At 43.3% G+C, this 21,908-nt stretch overlaps 1 protein-coding gene across 8 annotated transcripts in view; it reads right to left on the reverse strand.

Annotated features, from left to right (window-relative positions):
- RABGAP1L (RAB GTPase activating protein 1 like) overlaps nucleotides 1-21,908 on the reverse strand; it is a 716,315-nt gene that overhangs the window by 23,041 nt on the left and 671,366 nt on the right. For 7 of the 8 annotated variants that reach the window (XM_045811376.2, XM_045811377.2, XM_045811379.2 and 4 more), the window contains one exon: nucleotides 8,032-8,124. In XM_045811376.2, coding sequence (XP_045667332.1) covers nucleotides 8,032-8,124 — 93 coding nt within the window. Of the gene's footprint in view, nucleotides 1-1,661; nucleotides 7,830-8,031; nucleotides 8,125-21,908 lie in introns of those variants that run through there. The other variant, XM_045811382.2, reaches the window with a different exon arrangement.

Consider the following 21,908-nt stretch of genomic DNA (forward strand, 5'->3'; position numbering starts at 1 on the left):
CCAGGAATCCTTTCCCAAGATATTCCTGAAAAGACTGTGTACGTATTTGTAGGGGCACACGGCACCCATCAAATTCTCTGTCCCCTCAATCTATGGAAATCCTAACCTCCTACACAAGTACCATAAAACTAGGCACGGATATATATGCAGGTTAACAGCCAGGGCCTCCACAGAGAACTCTTCCAGTCTTTGCTGAAGCAATCCAAAGTCTAGCAAGGGCACGAGGTAGTCTTTTACCCTGATGCAGCTCAATGGTACCCCTTTTCGTGGAACCAACTTGCCTACTTGTTGAAAACTTGGAATTATATTAAAAAAAAATTCCAGGACCTTTTCCATTTCCTCCTCGCCAGGAATGAGCAGCAACGCCCAGCACCATTTCATCACGACAGGGGCACAGAGCGGGCTGCTTAGTAGGGAAGGGGTTTTTCTCTCTCTCCATGAGTCCCTTCCCGAGAGCCTGGGGCGACAGGACTCCAGCCCCTACTCCTGAGTCAGTGTCCAATTCCTCCTGCAACTGTACTTGAGGACTGCAAGGTGCAGAGCCCCCTCGACTCTTAAGACGTTACAGTCATTTCGCCCAAGTGACAACGTTGCAGCTCCCGGGTTTTCAGGTGACAGTGACATATGCTTACAAGGGAGTTAGACTAGCCCGCAGGCAAAGTCACACATGGAAAAGCACTTCGTTGCAAGTATTGTAAGGATGCACCAGGTGAGCTGGAGGTCAGTGCGGGTGGGTGAGGTTATCACCACACCTGTTGCGACTGGAACCCTCCCTTACCGACACGCGGCCGAGGCCGGGAAGTCCCTCAAAAGCAAAATGGCCTAAGGGGCGCCCCTACCAGCCTGGCTTTAGCAAGAAGCTTCGGTTGGGTGTGTGCACAGCAAGCAGCACAGTGCGAGTGTGACCCCTGCTCTGCGCTCACAGACACGTGGGCAAGCAAGCTGTGGGGCCGAAAATGCAGTATCGTCCTCCAAAGTCTGAACCTGGGGCGGGAGGCGTCCTCAGCTGTCCTCCCGGCCCCTGAGCGGGGCAGCCCTGAGCGGGGCAGCGAGACACCGCTACCCACCGAGACGGGGCTTCCTGCCATCGAACCCGGCCAAGGGTTCGAGTGAGGTGTCTTTTCCAGCCTCTCCAGAGGAGCCCAAACTCTTCCCCTCTGCCCCCCCCCCCCGGAACTGACTGATGCAAGAAAAAGTTTGCCGTTACACTAGAACGGAGAAGAAAGTTCCATCTGGATGGGCTTCGTTCATTCTGAAAGGTCAGCAAGGGCTGCCCGCCCGAGCGTGCCCGGGAGTCAGCCCGTCAGCCTGTCAGCGCAGAGGCAGCCGCGTGCCCCGGTTTGCACAAGCAGATGTGCCCAGCGGCCCCGCGCCTGTCAACACAGCAGGCAGCCGCCTCCCGCCCTGCTCGGAAAAGACAGCAGGAGACACGGCTTCCATAACCCTGGAAACTCACACTGCCCCGGTGGGCACGTCCTCCATCCACGCCACGGACACCACTCCAACAAAAAGCAGACAACTTTTGTCGTTAGCTCCCCCCCCCCCCCCAATAGGAGCCGCACGGCCGGGCGAGTCTGGTTAGTAACTTTTGGGAGGAGGATACTGCATTTTTCAGACAGACAGACGCCGGTATCACAGACATACACAGATAAATAACTTACCTCCTCAAAAGTCATAGACCAACTACCGTTTTCAACCATAGGTACAAAGACAATTGAAAAAAAAACAAAACAAAACAGAATATCCAATGAAATTGCACACCCACTAATACAGATATGGAATGGCAGGAACAAGAGCAGACACTTGTTAACGATTGTGCTGCTATTTTGTTTTTCCTTAGAGCGTCATTGACTCTAAGTTCTCTGTCTGCAAACATTCGCTGGAAGAAAGTATACTTGAGGCAGCCAGTGGGCAAGTCTCAACTCAGGAAGACTAATGCACTCAAACTCCTCCCCCTCCACGCTGTCCTCCGCAGCTTGCGTGACTGATGGAAATGCTGTATGTGGAACTATTAGCAACCGCGGTGTGAGTTGTTTACAATGTGTGATTTCGGCCGGGTGGAAGGAACTTCCTCGTATGACAAGGTCGGAAACGTTGCAAAATAGTTCATTTTCGGGCCACAGAATGAAAGTGCTGGGCAGGGGATTGCTTCCAGCTCTCCTGTGAGTCTGAGGGCTGGCGCGTGGGTGAAGCAGCACATGGGACGGTGAACGTCATTTAGTCCGTGATGAGAAACCAGAGAAATGTGAACTGGCATTCAGAAGAAAATCAACTAAGCCTTACAGGAAAAAATGATGGGGAAGGAGGCAGCTTCGTAAACTCTGGCTCAGTATTTTGGGTGTGTTGTCTGTCTGCTGCTATAATGAATTCTTGGCACATGTTTTTAAAGACATTTAAGGGTCAGGAGGAAATGTTTTCCTGAAAGACCCAGTACAATTTTATTAGCAACAACACACTCAACTCTCGCATATTTTCGTTTGGGTAATTCTTTCAAGAGTTGATAATTATCATCATCAAATTTCAGCAAACAGTTTTTTGACATTCAAAGACAAATGCCTACAGATGAAATGTTTAAATGTCTACTTTGCCTGCAAATGAAGATTTGAGAGAGAAAATCTGGATATTTGAAATCATGCTCTTCCTTTACCCAACATATCCAATTTTATCTTTCTGGTAGAAATTTAAAAAAAAAATAAAATGTCAAACTAAAAACAAAATCTCGTCAATAATAACTAACTGGCAGTTGGCAAACCAGACTGCGGTTCTTCTAGCATTTAAAAAAGTCTTAGATTTTTCTCCAGCACAGAGGTCAACAAGCTTTAAATGTAAATGGCCAGAGAGAAGTATTTTAGGCTTTGCAGACCATACGATCTTTGCTGAGATTACTCAAACTCTACCACTGTTGTGCAAAAGCAGTCCTAGACACTGGTAAGTAAACAATGGGTGTGGCTGTGTTCCAATAAAACTTTAATTTACAAAAACAGGCGGTGGGCCAATTTGTCCCGCATGCCATAGTCTGCAGATCCCTGCTCTAGCACACAAATCAAATTTTAAAAAAGCAGATGGGTTACAGATGACGTCAAAACATGTTAGTGTGACATAATTTTCTCAGTAATGCTACTTGAATAGGAAGCGAAAGTTACTAAAAATTGCATAAAAGTTTTGGAGAATTTGAAGATCATCAATAAACATACTTAGAAATTCTTAATATGCATAACATTCAGACCTCTCTCAAGTGTTAAGTAAAACTCAATCAGCGAACAGGCATCATCAGTAACCACGTGCTCCTTCTCAGCTAATTTGCTCAAGAATCCTCAATAGCGGTTAGGCTTGCAATTTCCACCGTCTTACAGCAGTGAGCTCACTGGATTATCCAGGCTCAAAAAGAGTGGCAGCCTTCTGAGGTCCATCACAAAGTTATCACAGGCAGATAGAAAGCATGCTCTTGACTATTAATATTCATTAGAAGCACATTATTTCATAAACATAAATATTCCCAAAAACCAATGTCAGTCTCTGTGATGAGGAAAATGAATAAAACGTAAGTTTATTTTCATTGGTAGAAAAAGACTTTTCAAAGATGGATTCACTTCTCTTGACTTCCTGAGGAAGGAAAGGCACCACACAGTAAGAAAAAAGGGAAGCCTTTTTTTTTTTTTTCCAGGTAAGATTAGCAAAATTTAAACTTCTTTCACTTGACCAGTTAAAAACAAAATGTGATAACTGGTCTAAGTTATTTCATTAGCTATGGAAGGATGGCAAATAATGCAAGTCCAATTAAGCTTTACTTCAAATATTTTGTATTGTTTTTGCCAAGTATAATTAAATAGCTTAATTTTAAATTACATGCAGGGATAACTGCTCTACAAAAATTAGTACGTGTAAGACAAACTTTTTGTAAACTTAGAGGAATTATTTTCTTCCTGTTTGAATTACACTTTGATAAGAGAATTACTACTTCTAACCTCACGAAGGAAATTAAACATTCTAAATCTAATTACACTAAATGTAGATAGGGCACTTCACTTAGAAATGATGTATAATTCTATCTGTGTCCCAAACTCGAGAGAGTTGAAGCATTCCTGATTCTTTCTAGGATTTGCCCATCCAGAACAGGTAATAACATCATCTTCATTATGCTTTGGAAGACTCACTGAATTAATTAATTCGCTGTGCTTTCGAAGGCTTACCCCACATCTGTGCAAGTAGTTAATTAAATAAGAAAAGCATACCATCTTCCAGAGGCAGATGAAGGCTGCAGTTCTCTAAAAGGTGCTGTCAATAGATTACATTATTAGAAAACTACCTTTCCCTAAATGGAAACAACTCGACTCCTTAAAATAGAAAACAGTATTACAATTTCTGAGGTTGGTAACTACTCATTAGGGGCTTGGCTACTGATTTTTAAAATACACTAAAACAGCTGCACATATTCGTGCTTGTTTGTTTCCTGGGGGCATGTATGAAAATGGAAATATACATGATGGATTTCTAGAGACAAGTCTTTATTCTGCATTTCACTTCATCTGGAATAAATTAATAAATTAATTTGCAAACCAAAGTCTCAAGTAGATAAAAACTACTACGCCAATCCAGCCAGGTCAAGCTTAAGAAGGACAACAGAAGAGACTTAGAATACACGTTCTATATTCTTCTTCCGATCAAGTTTCCTTTCTGTGTCTTGGAACCTAGGCATGAAGATCAGCAGAGAGAGCATACCAAATACCATACGAAGTCTTCGCAGAGCTGACTTTCAAGCAAACTGAAGCCAAGACCAGGTAGCCCAGTGTGCACACACATTTATGCACGTTTTTGTGTGTGCATCTATATTTATATATGAAAATGGCCGTACCGCCCACTTAGGTTGGCCTGTCCCCTAGAAATATGTGTACGCATAGGATTTACAATCATTAATTGGCTCCGAATCTGACGGAAGGTCTCCCTCCAACAAGTACGGCTGCTGCACAGGCACATCTGGTGTGACTTGGGATTTATGAAAAGAAGATGGTGGGCTGGATGCCAATCCTCTTGAAACATTTTGCTTGGATTTTTTTTTTTTTGAGAGATAATTCACATACCATAAAATTCAGCTTTTTAAAATGTACAATTCAGTGGTTTTAGGACATTCACAAAGTTGTACGACCATCACCACTGTCTAGTTCCAGAACGTTTTTGTGTTTAGGGTTCTAAAATTTAAACTTATACCAATGTAATTCACCTCTTTCTTTGTGGTTGAGATTTAAGTGTTAGATATAGGTGAGTATAGTGCCATCACTTGAAAATGTAGATATTGGCATCTGTCATAAAAATAAAACACATATTTGGATCGATAACAGCAAGAATGCGACGGCTGAGAGCTGCCTCTGCATTGCTGGGTCTGTGATCCCACCTCTGGGTTCCTTGCGAGAGTCCTTTTTGTATGCCAAGGGAAACAGCATCAAACTGAAAAATCTCTTAGGATATTTTACTGTATGACATTTCTGGGCCTTTAAAAAAAATTGACACAACTTCCCTAAGTCCCTCGCCATCTAGTGACCTAGGGGGGAGACAGCATTTTAAGCAGTATGGACCTTCATGGTTGAGGAGGGCTTACTAGTGAACTGGTGTAAGTTCTGATTGGACGCCCACAAAGATCTTCCCTAGTTATTTTTAAGAATTTGCACAACTAGGTTCGCAGTCCAAGATCTACGAATTATAAAGTGCTCATTCCAGGGACACAGATCTTATTCTTTACAGGATTAAATTTAGAAGAGGCAAAGAGGTACTTCCTAGAATACTTTCCTACTTTAAGGTCATTAAAATTAGCTTCTTAGACGGGATACTGAATATCTGAAAGAACAAGTCGGGATGGTTGGAAACGATGTTGTCAACTGTCACTTTGAAAATATAATTTGAGGACTATAACTTTACCAAGTATATCACCAATATAAATATCTAGACATTATTAAAAGGGTATGGAAATATTAGTTAGATGTATTGACAAGCTATTATAATAATACAAAAGAAATAACTATAGAGCATATCCGATATGCATAAGTTAAAAGGAATATCTGTTTTCAAAACAAACCAAAACAAAGTTTAATTCTACGTCGGTCCCTCAGTAAAACGTACACACATTATAAGTCTAACATGTGGTAAGTACTCTTGAAAAAATAATATGCACTGTACTGTTTATCCATAACTATTTTGATACGAAAAGGATTTAAGAAATAGTACCAAGTTCAGTCCCAGACTGATTTTAAATATACAATTTTAGTCTCTTGTTGCCTTCTCTTCTATTTTAAAGCACTCTTCCCAGGTTTTATTTGTTATTATGGCAACTAAGAAAATTAGAACGATCGTATAAGCAGTACCAGGGCTTCATTTGGGATCCTTAAGAATATTTGAAAATTACTGCTTCAAGCCTTTCTAAAGCAGCATGCGACATGAGCTACATTAAAATTGGTTTTATTGGGGGGGAGGGTGGTAATTAGCTTCAAACCTTATTCTGTGAGCACCTTGTGGGTTAATAGGTATCTACCAGAGCAGTACGTGGGCTCTTCTGATCAGTTCTTTAGCCAGTTCTGTAAGCAAGGGGAGAAACACTGCTGCTGTCAGACCCCTGGGGAGCCATCCTTGGGAGAAATGCAAAGAAGCTAAGCGAGGGACTGGCGGAGCAGACCCGTGAGAGGGGTGCTATTCTAGTAGTAATACGTAGGTAGTGGCAGGCAGTCGGCCTAATGAGGCTAATAACAACCATTTACTGCACACCAGCTCCGGGCTAGGTACTGAACCCACAACATCCCTCACCTTCACAGAAGCCCTGCAAGGACACTGTAAGCTCCTGCATGTTTTACGGACGAGGAAGACGCTCGATAACTACGCCCAGGATGCCGAACAAAGGACAGCTATGAAAGCCCCCCAGTGTGGATAACAAATCCTGTGCTATTTTTCCTTTTTTTTTCCTGGAAAGCCAGCATTTGAACTCAGGTCTGACTACAAAATCCACACACTCCTGCCACGGCCCGCTCAGCTCAACAGCAGAGACGAGAGGCAGTGTGACTACAGCTGCCCCTGGTGACTTCTCTGACCCCGTGAGGGCAACTCCAGTTACAAAAGTGGCCGTCATCCGCTGGGGTGACTTCATTAACAATACCACCCCGGGACTTTTCCTGGAAGGATACTTTGGCATTGGTGGTGCTCAGTGTGAAAATACAATTACTCTCTAATCCCAGTGTTGCTGATGTGAAGAGGGAGGGAACCACTATGCCTCTGTAGGAATCGGAGGAATTAAAACGAACTTCAAGAGAGACGACAGTAGGTCAGCTGGAAAAAGTAAGTTGGAAAACAGTGTTTCCCCAGCATTGCATCACGGGAACAGTGTTGCTATCTACGAGGAAAGAGATCTATTGATGTGAACGGCCCAATTTTTAAAAAATACTACAATTAACTAAGATATTAAACTGAAATCAGCTTTGATTCTGAAACTGCACACTGTAGCGAAATGTCACTGTTACTCAGATTTGTGGAAATAAATGTTGCGACAAACACCGTTACTGTGCTCCATTAACCTTCGTGGGTTTTATTTTTCCTTCCAAATGAGTTTGTGTTTTTAACAGTTGCTACAGACAGAGAAAAGTCTGAAACATTCTTGTGCCAGGCTTGGAACAGTTCACCTTCTAAAAGTCTTTGTGGACGTGACCGTGCACAGCTAACACAGTCCTTTGCCACTTTCCTTGTTTTCTCATTTTTGAAAGTAGTCGATAGCCACTTTCTCTCTTTCTTTTTCCCTCTCTTTCTCTCAGCTTCTTATGAAGACTCCAAGTATAAATGCAACAGGTGGAGTTACCTACAAATATACAAACTGAAAGAAAAGAAATATTATGGTTGGCTATGGGAGTTTCCTGAAATGAAAACATACCTGGACATTTATCATGGTCAGAGAGCGTCTAAGCCAATCAAGAAGGAACAGAGGGAGCTGAACTTGCCACGACTGCTCCTTTAGGGCACAGAAGGCACTTTGCTCTCATGGGTGACCCACGCCTCCCCTACCTTGTATCTATCCATTGGGTCCTCCTGCTGCAGCTGACTCTCTCGCATTGTCTGATATTCTTTCTCATATTTCTTCAGTTTCTTGGTTGGTACCTACAGGGATTAGAAGAAAAGCATGTTAGACAAGGACATGATTTAGGAAAACACTTTCTGACATGGTTCTCAACTAAGTCTCTGGCATTCTAATGGGGCACACCCAACTCAAAGTAGGGGGGAAAGTCTAGATCCAAGAGCAGGGGTCTGCAAACTTTCTGTCAAGGCTTTGCTAGAATATCTGAGGCTTTGTGGGCCCCACAGTCTAGGTCACAGCCACTCCCCTCTGTTGTCACTGCAGAGAAACAGCTGTCATTAGTGATACACAAACGAGAGTGGCTGTGTTCCAACGAAACTTTGTTTACAAATGCCCATTTCTGTGCTGCAACATGGTTATGTCGTAACTGTTTTCTGTAAATGTATTGAACTGTGCTATTAATTCTAACTACTTTTCAGTAAAATTCATTCACAGCCTTCTACCATGTTGAAAAGGAAAATTATGTTATAAAGGTAAAAACTGAGCAACAAACAATATTTTGAGAGTCAATATACTGTACCCGAGAGAAAGAAGACTCTCAAGTCTGTCACTGACAACTCCCAACAAATAACAGAACCGTTGTGCGGTGTGAGGTAAGAGGACATCATCTAAACATCTATTTATTAAAATTGTGTCATCTTTAAAAGACAGTACTCTACTGTTTTCTGAAGAAAAGGACTAGGACTTACAGAATCTTGGAATTCTAAAAATAAACAAATAAGCGTAACACAGAACAAAAGTCACAGAATTTGGCCCTAGACAGACCAGGGTCCAAACGCCTACTATTTTTTTTTTCTTTTATTAACTATGAAACCTCTTGGCAAACTGGTATTTAACCTTTCTTGGTCTGAGTTTCTTCATCTGTAAAAGGGCAGGCAAACAAATTTCTGCTTCATAATGGCTGTCAGGAGAATTAAATGCTGTAACATAGCGAAGTCTCTAAACTATTGCCTGTTTCCTGGAAATTTTTTTAAAAGTATTCAATAAAATTAATGTATTATCATCGGTGTTTCATATAACAGATTAAGTCTACTTTTAGACTTTCCTTGGACAATCCCAATTATATAATTCCTTTCAACATCAAAATATTTAATGTTTAGGTGCTAAAGTAAGTGACTTGAAATGAGGGAAAAGTTTATCTAATTTTTTTAAAAGACAACAGATGTATTATTTTGCTGGATTCTCGGGGACTTGAAGGCAAGGATGATGTGTTGAGGCTCCTTAGTAACGGTCGTCAGGAGACCTGCCCAAGTTGCTGGCCCACAGGAGGCTCTCAGCAGACTGTTTCTTGTCAAGCTCAAATGACGGGATTTAGAAAACATGTAATATGTGTGTGAGAATCTGGCCAGAGAATTTGTTAAATGAAACGCAGAGATGCCATGTGTCATGCCCCATCGTATTCTAATGAGTCTGTTCTTCTGTCCAGAAGCATTCTCAAGGACTGGAATGACCTGCTTCTCACCACAACTTGGGTATTTCACAAACTCCATCCAAACTGGAGACAGTGGAAATCATTCCACAACCACATGATGACAATATTCATCTGGCTGATGCGGGAGTCTCCCCAGTGAAATAAGGAGGACAGTTTTTAGGGTGTAACTAAATTGCAAAACCACTGCTGAACAGGGTCATGAGAAGCTCATTTTTCACCACTCCGTCCCCAGAGGCCTTCAACAACACCCTGTGACGACCCAGAGTGCAAAAGACGGGGAGGTACCTGCCCGCCCTTGGCCTCAAGGTCATCAGACAGACCAGGAAAATACACGTGGTCAAGTGCCAACAAACAGCAGCAACAACATTATTTCTTCTTGACTTTAATAGGGGGCCTCGGGGCGCCTGGGTGGCTCAGTTGTTAAGCGTCTGCCTTCGGCTCAGGGCGTGATCCCCGCGTTCTGGGATCGAGCCCCGCATCAGGCTTCTCTGCTGGGAGCCTGCTTCTCCCTCTCCCTCTCCCCCTGCTGTGTTCCCTCTCTCGCTGGCTGTCTCTCTCTCTGTCAAATAAATAAATAAAATCTTAAAAAAAAAATAATAGGGGGCCTTGATTTCCTCTAGCTGTCTTTTCTCCATAGGTATTAATCATACACTCCAAAAACACTCTCAAGCTGAAGTGGCAGTGAGTCCCTGGCACTGAATGAAGTAGCCTGGAGCCGAGGACAAAGGGAACAAATGTCAGAGTTCTAAGCAGGGACAGGTGTTTCCAAGGCATCCCTAGGAGCAGGATCACGGGGAGGAGTGAGTCCTGTGCGGAAGGTGCCATCTCCTGCAGCCATTTACCCACAAGATCGAAAGTACGTCAGCGTCTCTGCAACTGAACACGGGTACCGAGGGGTACCCTGGGCTGAACGTCAATCCTGTGGGGAAGTATTGTCTACTGGTCCTAAAATGGACCCATTCACCAATGACTGAATTAAACACTGCAAGCTTAGCTCTAGAGAATTTCTTCTAAAGCCCTATTTTTAAAACTCAAGGTGTTACAGAATGTTTTTTTCATGTAAAAAAGTGTCCTTTTAAAAGTCAATCCTGCTACTTAAGTTAAGAGGTTCATTTCAATGTGAAATTTTTAAAAAATGCATTAAACACCCTCAATAAGCTAATCCTTTCCCATCTGGCTGAGATTCTAGGATGTTTGGCTTCATCTTGTTCAGGGAAACAGAGCAGGTTCCCAGAACAATATGTTGCTAGGAAACCTTCCAAGCTTATTTATCTTGTGCTGCGGGCTGGTACTGAGCAGCCACCTGTGATTGGCACAATGTGGGGGGGGGGGGCGGGGAGGAGGAAGGTGAGCTGATATGAAACTGTTATTTATGAGATAATCAAAGAACAGAGGCTGTCAGTTTCCAAAGCTGTATTTCAGGACAAAACTGATCTTATTTTAGGGAATGTAATATTGAGCTTGAAATTTTTCTTAGCAGAGAAAGGAATAAAATACCTCTTTAGTACATAGTTTTAATTAAAAGAACAGAAAGTCATTAAGAATTACTAGAATTGACCCAATTATCATCTCAAGAGTAGTACAAGTATCTCTCCCCTTAAGTTAAATAATTTTAACGTAAGTATGCAGTTGAAGAATCACTGATCCTTCCAATGTCCACTTAAATGGGGGGCTTCTCCCATCCACTGTCCATCCTCTACCTGCCCGGTACCCCCTACTGGACTAAATTCAGGAAATGTACTCAAAGAACCCACAACTGTTTGATAAGTACAACTGATAATGAGCATTCACCAGCTCAAAATGGTATTTATTTAAAAAACCCCAAAAGAGAAAAACTGGCATGACAATCCCCAGTAAGTACGAGAGCAATCATTTAAATAATCAGCCAAGACTTGACGTTTTGGACTTGACAACTACATTCAGGGAAGTAAGCATTTAAAATAGAAGCAGTGTTTTAATGTTTTGAATATTTCACGGTATTTAGATTATTTCACAATATGCTTAACCCTGACATTTAAATACATAACATAACCATTTATGTAGAATTAGTAAGTTGGAGCTGGAAGGACCTTTGGAGACCGTCTGTCTGGTTGATCCCCGTCTTCGGGATGAGGAAAGTGAACCCATGTGGCTGAGAACACTGGGCCGAGCCAGCCGGCTGTGGCATGGTCATGTGGAGTATCTGGAATACTGGTGGGCCACTGTCTCCCTGGCCTGTCCCCCCTTCTGGTACTGGGCTGTCAGGAGAAGTGTATTTCCCAGTATTTCTTTAGTCATATGAATGCCATTTTCATTACTTTTGCCACATCCAAGCACATTTTTCTATGATTTTTCCTTAAATCAACTGATTTTCTTACACAAATTTATTTTACAAGAAAAATATTTTGGAAGCAAGAGTCAATACAGACAACTATGGCAGACAAAAAAATAGCCCCCCCCCCAAAGCTGTCTGCATCCTAATGCCCAGAAGCTACGAATACGCTTCCTTCGGTGGCAAAATGGATTCTGTAGATGTGCTTGAGAGTAAGGACCTTGAGACGGGGAAATGATCTTGGACTTTCTGGGTGGGCCCAATGAAATCCTACATGTCATTAAAAGAGGAGAACTTTGGGGGCACCTGGGTGGCTCAGTCGGTTAAGTGTCTGCCTTCGGCTCAGGTCCTGATCTCAGGGTCCTGGGATTGAGCCCCACACACGTAGAGGCTCTGATCATCGAGGAGTCTGCTTCTCCCTTGTCCTCTGCCCTTCCCCCCAGCTTGTTCTCTCTCTCTCTCTCTAACAAATAAATAAAAAATCTTAAAAAAAAAAAAAAAAGAACTTTTCCAGACTTAATCAGAGATGTGACTATTGCAGAAAAGCCAGAGAAATTCGATGTCGCTGACTTTGAAGATGGAGAAAGACAATGTGGGCAGCCTCTAGAAGCTGGAAAGGGCAAGGAGAGCCTTCGGAAAGGAATGCAGCCCCGCTGACAACTTGATTTTAGCCCTAATGAAACTGGTCAGACTTCTAACCTACAGAACTGTAAAATAATAAATGTATAAAGCTCTTTAAAGCCTTTAAATTTGCAGTTATTTGTTGTTGTAACCACAGGAAACGAATCCAGTAACATATTATAAATCATAACTATCAATTAAACTACCAAATGTTTACAAACAAAACTCAGTTGAAAGTCTTAACAGTTTTGCTGAAAGCAAGATAAAAACTTCCTGCCCCGTTCGTTTTACAACCAATCGCAAATTACGTCGATCTAAAATAACCTGCCTCCTGTCAGCTCCTGTGTTACCAACAGCAGAACAGCAGTAAGCAGAAGGTCAAGACAACTCCATCCCAGCCCATGTGTGGATTCATTCAGGCCTTTCCTGCCTTCGCCCTCTTACCACTAATGACAACTAGTTGTGGCATTTCTTAAACTGTACTCGGTATTTGCTAAGGATCTGTACAATGTCCCCTAATATTTTCTACTACATTTCCTCATACTCCATTTCTGAAATGCCTGTTCAGACCTTCTAAGATGACTCCATGAGCAGTCTGAAGGACATGCACTAAATCAAGGGGGCTTTTCCACCCATTCCCCTGACGATCATCTCCCTGGGCTATAATACGAAACCACCAGGGAGGCTCTGTGAACTCCTGTCCTGGTCACCAATGCAGTCACCTGCCCCGTACTGATGAAAGTGGGGCCTGTCCAGCTGTTACCAGGAAATACACAGACCAGAGCTTTATGAACTACAGGGAAAGGGGGCAGGGAGGGGGTGTTCAGGGAGTGGTGGGAGTGCTCCACGGTGACCCCGGGTAACAGGGGAGGAGAAAGCACGGTAGTTGCTAATTTGCTCCATTCTTTCTCTCAAAGATCATCATGCCATCACGCTGGCCTCAGCTGGAGATGTGGGAGAGGAAGACCAAAGGAGAGTATGCTCAACTTTCTTTTCCCACGCTCTCCCTCTTTTCATCTAAAGCATATATTTATTTTTATATATGACTCTGATAAGATGAAAATATGTGTGTGTGTATATATACATAGTTTTCTGGTTGTATATCAATTACTTTTTGGTGAACATGCCTTAAGAATCTTTATCTCACTAATGATAGTTGGGTTATGGGCTCTTTTTTACTTTTATTACACTGAGTTCTCCTTATTCATCCTTGAATTTCATGTGTATTAGTTATTTTTAATAAAACATACTTCTTCTCTTACGTACATGATTTGGTTAGGTTTCCTGATTATCAAATGTGATCTTTATACATTAGGGAGTTTAGATGCCTTTTAAAACAGCACAGATCTTATACTCTGGATTGTAACTAATGGAATAATAAACTCTGAAGTAACCCATTATATGAGCCTAAGGGAAACTTACACACAGAAAAGAGGGAAATGACACAGCATAGCTGAATATACGTGTGGAGAATTTTCACCCCGGCCTATGCTCTGTGATGTATGATTTGGGGCATATGCTGGTCCTATGGAACAGTGCGTCAATTTTGTAAAAGGGGAATTCCGAATTTAACTAGAGAAAAGAATCTAGGAGCTACTAGCGTTTGTCAAGGTAGGAGTACTACTGGCATTTGGGGTGGAATGATTTGGGCTGCATTAGACTCCACTTCCCATTTCTGAGCCCCTAACATCCTTGGCCTATTAAATGCTGATAGTTGCTCTCCAGTCATTGGCACAATAAGGAGCCCACGCAACTTTCCCAAGAGGGAGGGGAGGGCCCCAGGGGATGGGAGACAGGAAGGGTGGACACTCGAGAAAAGCGGGGTGTGCAGAAAACCTCTGCCTTGTGCTGTCCATAAAGGCGAAGGGAGGCCCCGCCTGGCATTGCACTCACAGACCCTGACATCTGCATCCTTCTGTTCTGTTTTTGATCAGCAATAATTGGCACAAAGACAAACGCAAAGTGCCTGCATGTCAAAGAATTCCCTAACGGCGTTAGGGCTATAATTTAGAAAATTACATACTTAAGCCTCTCAACAACTTGGTGAGATATTATTTGGATTTTACAAATAAGAGAACCAAGAGAGGGAACTTTCTTGAGATCACGCAGCAGGTAAACAGAGAGGCAGAAATGGGATCTAGGCCGCCATCCACCTCCAGCCTCCATCCTCTTGGACCACTTTGCTCTACTGCCCGGGACCAATGAAGGGAAAGCTCCTCAAGACACCTAGATGTGGGGCCAAGTATGTGTCCGATGACTACAGTTTCGTAAGTGCAGGAAGAGGCATCTCGGTACCCACGTTTGTAAGAGGTACAAGAAGAAATTTGTTGGGGGGCTGGGAAGGGCACCTCACCGAGGAGGATTCTCATTATGACTGGTTTATGTAAGCTTTCTTGCCCAATCACAAAATTGCATTTCCCCTGTGCTAAATTCTAACAATGGGCTAGTCACGTGTCAGAGCTATTATTCAAAACTTGATGAATCTGCTTCGCGATTTCAAAAATAAAAGATACAAAAATATTTATCAATGGATGCAAATGCTGGCAAAGTAGCTCACTATTAAAAAAAAAAAAAGGCTGCCAAGATCTGTTTAATATTTTCCTGATGGTCAGGAGTCTGAGTGCCTAAAAAATTAATAAGCCAAAGGTACTAGAAATTATGTTTTGCTCTTGCTCACTTCAGATAATTTCTTAGGAAGAACAGAAATCATCCCATTTTAATATATTAATCATTAGAGGAAAACATAGATAACTATGGCACCACATTTCTTGGTGATTTGGAATCGCAGGGGGCTGAGTTTCCAAGTTAGAGTCAGTTCCACGAGGACTTGTCAAGATCTGGACAGAAATTAGGCCAGTGGTGACCAAAACTCTAACAGTCGGTTTGCAGTGGCCTCAACTGTTGGGAAGAAAGATGGGAAGGAGTCAAGAGAAGAGGGGCCATGTCCTCTTAGGCTTCACAATAATCCTCTTCACAGTGCTCAGCAAAAGAAGCTACTTTGACTCTTTTTGAGTTTTTAGCACTAGGAGGAGGGGGTACATAGTCAATGATACTTTCCCCCGTGAGATTGGGGGGGGAACCTTCAGAGACCACAAGAACCTATAAATGATTATTAATTGTATTCTTTTTTATTGAGGTATAGCTGACATAAAACATTAGTTTCACGTGTATGATATAATGATTCAGTATTTGTATATATTAAATAATATGATGATCTCCTCAATTAAGTCTGGTTAACATCTGTCTCCTATATGGTTACAAAAACTATTTTTATGTGATGAGAACTTGTGGGACCTGCTCTCTTAGCAAGTTTTAAATGTGCAATGCAGCATGAATAACTACAGTTACCAAACTGTACATTCTTTCCCTGAGGACTTATTTATTTTATAACTGGGAGTTTGTACCTTGTGACCTCCTTTACCCATTTCGCCCATTCCCCCCCCCCCAAGTTGTATTCTAGGAAGGAATATAATGGCTTAAGGGGGCAGGGACAAGGAAAGTACTCATCTCTTGTCACACTAACAGAACTCCTGAGGCTCACAGACATCAAATTACTAGGCACTCTCTCCCTGAATTCACGCGATAGCCCGCAGTGCTGCACTCGCTTCATCTCACCCGGCACGTTCAGCCTTCCAGTTACTCAAGCCTGATGGTGCACACACCTGTGACAGATTCCTGGGCTCATTAATGAATAATTGTGTGATGCGAGTCACTTTCCAACATTCGTGACTCACTCCTGAATGTATGCTCATCAAAGTATCTATGAAAGCTTCTGAAATAGCAGTTTCTACTTCCTTTACCACATTCTAATAGGAGCTGTGTCTGGTCCCGACGCTGTAGCAAATTTAAGAAACTGTGGCATTTTATAGAAACTGCTTAACTGCTCATTTCTAATTTCTCATCTTCATCCTATGAATCTAATCTCGTATACTTTTTTTTTTAATGGAACTCCTTGGTATTCTGTTTGAGCCTTCCTAGCAGTAAATGATATTTGGAGGTGGAGTAATTTCTTTACTACCCAAATGTTGCCAACTCCTTTTTATTGTTTCCAGCCCAGGAGGGCTACTGAGCTCAACTTACCTATCCACCTGCTAACATCTTTTAGGTATTTCACATAGGAGACATTTTAAACCTGGACACATCACCCACTTCTCACGCCAACCAGTCCTCCCACTGTTCATCTTCCACCCAGGTGCTCAAGCCAGAAACCCAGAAGTCACCTGTGACCCCCACCCCCACTGAGGATCATGAAATCAGTCACTAGATTCTACAGAACGTGCCTCCAAATGTCTCCTAACTTGTCTTCTTTTGGTCCTCGTCAACACCGCCCAAGTTGAAGCCACAATCCCCTCTCATCACTGCAGTGAGCTCCAAACTGGTCTCTCTGTATCTGTCCTTGACCTACTCCAAAACTTTCTTCCATAGGGGCAGGCTTTTTTTCAAAATGCAAATCTGTTATCTTTCCTCTTCCTAAATTTTTCAATTGCTTCCTGTTGCATTTAGGATAAAGACAGGAATACCTGACATAACTCTGCTGGTCCTATAGGATCTGGTCTCTATCTACTTTTCCCCCTTCACTCTCTATGTCCCTATTTTGCAAAAGTGCGGTTCACCCATCCCAGGAAGTACATGAAAGGATCCAAAGAGATGCAAAAGGCAATTATTAGAATTTTTAGTTCTATTTTTTTAAAAAAGATTTGAGAGAAAAAGAGTGCACTGTGCATGCAAGCATGGGGTGGGGGTGGGGGGGTAGAGGGAGAGACGCAGACACCCTGCTGAGCAAGGAGCCCAATGCAGTGCTCTATCCCAGGATGCCAAAATCATGACCTGAGCCAAAATCAACAGCCAGCAGCTTAACTGACTGAGCCACCCAGGAGCCCCTCTAGTTCTATTTTTTAACCTCATCTTTTTATTTATTTACTTACTTATATTTTTAACCTCGTCTTTTTTTTTTTTAAAGATTTTATTTATTTATTTGACAGAGATAGACAGCCAGCGAGAGAGGGAACACAAGCAGGGGGAGTGGGAGAGGAAGAAGCAGGCTCCCAGTGGAGGAGCCTGATGTGGGGCTCGATCCCATAACGCCGGGATCACGCCCTGAGCCAAAGGCAGACGCTTAACGACTGCGCCACCCAGGTGCCCCTAACCTCGTCTTTTAAAATGTTATTTTTGTGCCTATTTTCTTAAAGTATACACTAATTTATTTAAAAATGAATATACATATATTGGAAGTATGTACTTCAATTAATTTTACTGACAGGGATGCATAATCCAAAGAGTTGAGGGGTCACCGGTCTCTACTGTAGCCATGCTGGCTGCTTTCACTTGCTTTCACGTACCAGAGTCTGTCCTGTCTCAGGGTTTTGAGTACGCTACTGCTTCTGCTGGCGTGGACTCAGCATATTCATGTCAAGATTCTAACTGGAAGGTCTAAGGTCTGATCAGGCACCTCCAATTTTATAAAGCACAGGCAATTCTGCGATACTGTATTGTCCATTTGAAAACCAGGGAATTAAAAACACCAAGTGCTAAAGGAGTGGGGGACAAACCAGAGAGGCTTTTAATGAACTGGCCTGAGAACAGAATCACTTATTTCTCAGAGAATATCCATTCTGTGTTTCAAGCAACCAATTTATAAATAAACTTTAGGAGAGAATAAATTTGTAAGATCGGGAGGGACTATTTTTAATGTTCTAAGATATTTCAAGAATCTATTATATAAACAGTTTGGCTGTAAGGACACAATCAAATTTAAAAGAGAAAAACTGGGGTGCCTGGGTAGCTCAGCTGGTTAAGTCCGACCCTTGATCTCAGTTCCGGGTTTGATCTCAGGGTTGTGAGGCTGGGCATGGAACCCACTTTAAACAGACAGAAAGATAGAGAGATAGCACTTTAGATCGATAGATAGATAGATAAGGAAAAATCATATGCTTCAAGAATAATTATCTAAGCAATAGAGTTTCTCTTCAATATTATATGGAGGGTAGTTTAGGGTTAAATAGGCTTGCATTTGAAATCCTTCCCTGTCAAATACTAGCTATGTAATTTTAGGAAGAAATCACTTAAACCTGTTATTCAGAGCTTCACGTATTTTTTTAAAATGGGGGTAACACAAATCACAACTCCTGTGACCACCTCCTCTTACTGAGCACATAATGCGTGCCGTGGCACCGGGCTAAGCACTGAAGTACTCTGTACTACGTAAGCCTCACAGAATTGAGCTGGGTCTACCGTACTCACGCTACAGAATAAATACACTGAGGAAGACTAAGTAACATGAACAGGGACCATAATAACGACTGACCCGACAAGCCTTCTGACGCCAAGGTCAAGCCTTACTTGCAGTATGTTCCATGCCTACCCTCTACGCTGCAGCACACGCAGCTCTCAAACCCAGGGCTCTGCTCCTCAGTAGCTGGTCGCAGGGAACCGAGCTAATGGAGCGGACGGGCTGCGGGATGGGGGAGGGGCTGTTTTAACGCGCGACCAGGAGATAATGACCCTAAGGATCCGCCGCTTTACCCCGCGTCAAGGAGGAGCTCAGGAAAGTACCAACGCCTTCGCCCTGAATTTTCTGGGAAAGTCAGAAAAAAGAGAAGGTCCAACAGACCCTGGGGTGGTTGAAGCAGGAATTGAACTCTGGGAGAAGCCTGTATAGAATTTCATAAAGTTTCAAGCGGGGGCAGATTGAAATCCCGTATTTTCCTCTTCTCCCAGCCGTCTGAAGGAAAGTACTGAGGCATAAACCACTCCGGAGATCTACAACGCAAAGCAAATTACCTTAAGGTACTGGAATCAGGCAGCACTTGGAGGGAACATTTTTTGACGCCTATAGTTTCACTGACAAAGCCTTTCTTCTTTGTGTATGATTTCCTGGATTTCTTTCTTTCTTTCTGTCCCCACTGCTTTTTTTTTTTTTTTTAGATTTTATTTATCTATTTGACAGAGAGACAGACAGCCAGGGAGAGAGGGAACACAAGCAGGGGGAGTGGGAGAGGAAGAAGCAGGCTCCCCGCGGAGCAGGGAGACCAATGCGGGGCTCGATCCCAGGACCCTGGGATCATGACCCGAGCTGAAGGCAGATGCTTAACTAACTGAGCCACCCCGGCGCCCATTATACCCTCAACTTCAGATTGCATTTTGAAAATTCTGCTATTTTTCTTTGTAAAAATTAAGAAGCAATAATATCTTAAGTTGGTAAATCATAATGGACGGTTCTTATTTCTTTGATTTTGGGGGGAGAGGCTCAACCTCCACTGAAATATCTCAAGTAAAATTCCACTTCTGAGTAAGTTTTTGGTTAGAAATTTATCACTTAAAATTTTTATTAGAGTGCTTAGAAAATAGCAGGATGACTACCAAGTGCTAAAAACTGAGACTGTGAGATGGTATGTAATACCCTAAATCTGGTTACATGTTGAATGGTGTTGGTCTGATTCCAGGGAGTAGATTAACCAGATGTCGTCCCCAAACTGGGCCGCAGAGAGCTGACAGAGCTCTGCATTCAGAGCGAGCTGATGAAGCTTACTGAAAACTCAACAATGTTACGGGAGAGAAGGAATGGCAGGGGAGCCAAGTAGGACACTGTTCTTCATTATCGTGAAATGCTATGTCCGTTACAATAATGCTGACCTTTGCAGCGCGGGATGTGAAGAAATCTGAAACAGTACTTTTGTGTCACTTGTCGTTGGCAATTAGAACAGAAGGAAATACGTATCTCTTGCTAAGAGTTGCCATAGTAGACGGAAGGCTGTAGACATGTAGCTGTAAGACATTTAATTCGAGACGAATACTCTGAGACGATCTGAATAATTCTGTCTTTAGAAAGACTCAACTTGCACCAGAGCAGACTGAGGAGGACAAAACAGTGGGAAAGAGAGAGGAACGGGAGCTTTTCCTGTATTCATCTGCCCTTAAAGGCAGGAAGGACAACGGGTTCGTCTGCATAAGCAGATCATCCTGCATGATGGCTGCTTTGCCGTCTGTATACATCACTTTTTAACACGGGAAGGAAACTCATCCCTACTTTGCATTTTTAAGAATCATCCATTCACTCATTCAACACACACTTATTGCCTACCTCCTAGGTAGCAGGCATAGCCGTCCAGGAACACATGCACAGTCCGGCGGGGAGAGAGGCTTAGGAAGTGATCCCACGATTACTGCCCCTACACAGTAAGGTCAGCGCTGGAGGGAAACGGAGAGGCGGAGGGGTGACAGCCCACGGGGCTCTGATTCTGCCTGCACCTCGCAGGGGTGACAATTAACCTGCGGACTAAGTTAGTCAGTGAAGAGTGGGGAGAAGGAGTGCTCCCAACAGAGGGGGAACAAGGAGCACAGGATGGGAAAGAGCCAGACTGGCTCCGTGATTTGCCAGGACAGGCACAAAATGGAAATTGAGACCCCTTTAAAAAGTGGTACTTTCGAGACGGTTGAGTGTTCAAGCAAGTGTAAGGCTCTGTGCGACTGGAGCGCCGCAGGCAGACGAAGCTGGCGCTGGGAGAGAGGGCCAGCCTGAGGGACCCAGGCCAGCTGACGCACCGCCGGGAGAGGAAAGGCTAGCTGGGGCTGAGGACACACGGGAGGCGCACAGGCACAAACCCAAGGAACAGGGCCTCCAGGGCCCAACCTCAGGGCCCAACCCGCTCTCCTTTACAGTTCCCCAAACAGCTCCGAAAGAGCTCCTGTACAAGCCAGGCTGGTACGGAAGTACTCCCCTGGGTGCTAAGGGGAACACAAAGACGACAGTCTCTGCTTTTAAGGAGCTTACAAATAATTCTGTAATTCAGGGCAGAATGCGATAAGCTTCACATGAGAGTATAAGCACCAATTTGTGGGAGATTCAAGGCGTGAAGATTATTCACTTGAGGTAAACAGATTGCAATTAGCCTTCTTCTGCCTTTAGAGCCATGATTTGGCCCTATTGCTGTAGAAGCAGCAAACAGACCCTGCACTCCCTGTACGCCAGGCACCAAATGTCTGTGCTTTAGATGTACGACTTTATTTTAGCCTCACATAATGAGGTCGCTGCTATTATTATTTTTTAAAGATTTATTTATTTGAGAGAGAGCGGGCACGTGCACACAAAGGGGGGGCGGGAGGGAGGGGAAGCAGACTCCCCGCTGAGCGCTGGGCCTGAGGTGGGGCTGATCCTGTGACCCCGAGATCTTGACCTGAGCCAGTCAAAAGAGCCCGATGTTCAACCACCTGGGCCACCCAGGAGCCCCATGGTAGGTGCTATTATGATCCTCACTTTAAGGAGAAGAAAACAGAGACCCCGAGAGGTTAAATAACACTTGCCCAAGGTCACACAGCTAGCAAGGTGGGGATTCATTCCAATCCAGGCAGCCAAGGTCCAAAGCCCTTGCTGTGGACTACTATACTGTATTACCATTTGACTAGCTTTGTTTTTAAACATCTATATGCTATACTTACGCCCTTTT

Source organism: Ursus americanus, chromosome 2 (assembly GCF_024610735.1).
Source record: "Ursus americanus isolate L20-20 chromosome 2, mUrsAme1.1.p, whole genome shotgun sequence".
Taxonomy (NCBI): domain Eukaryota; kingdom Metazoa; phylum Chordata; class Mammalia; order Carnivora; family Ursidae; genus Ursus; species Ursus americanus.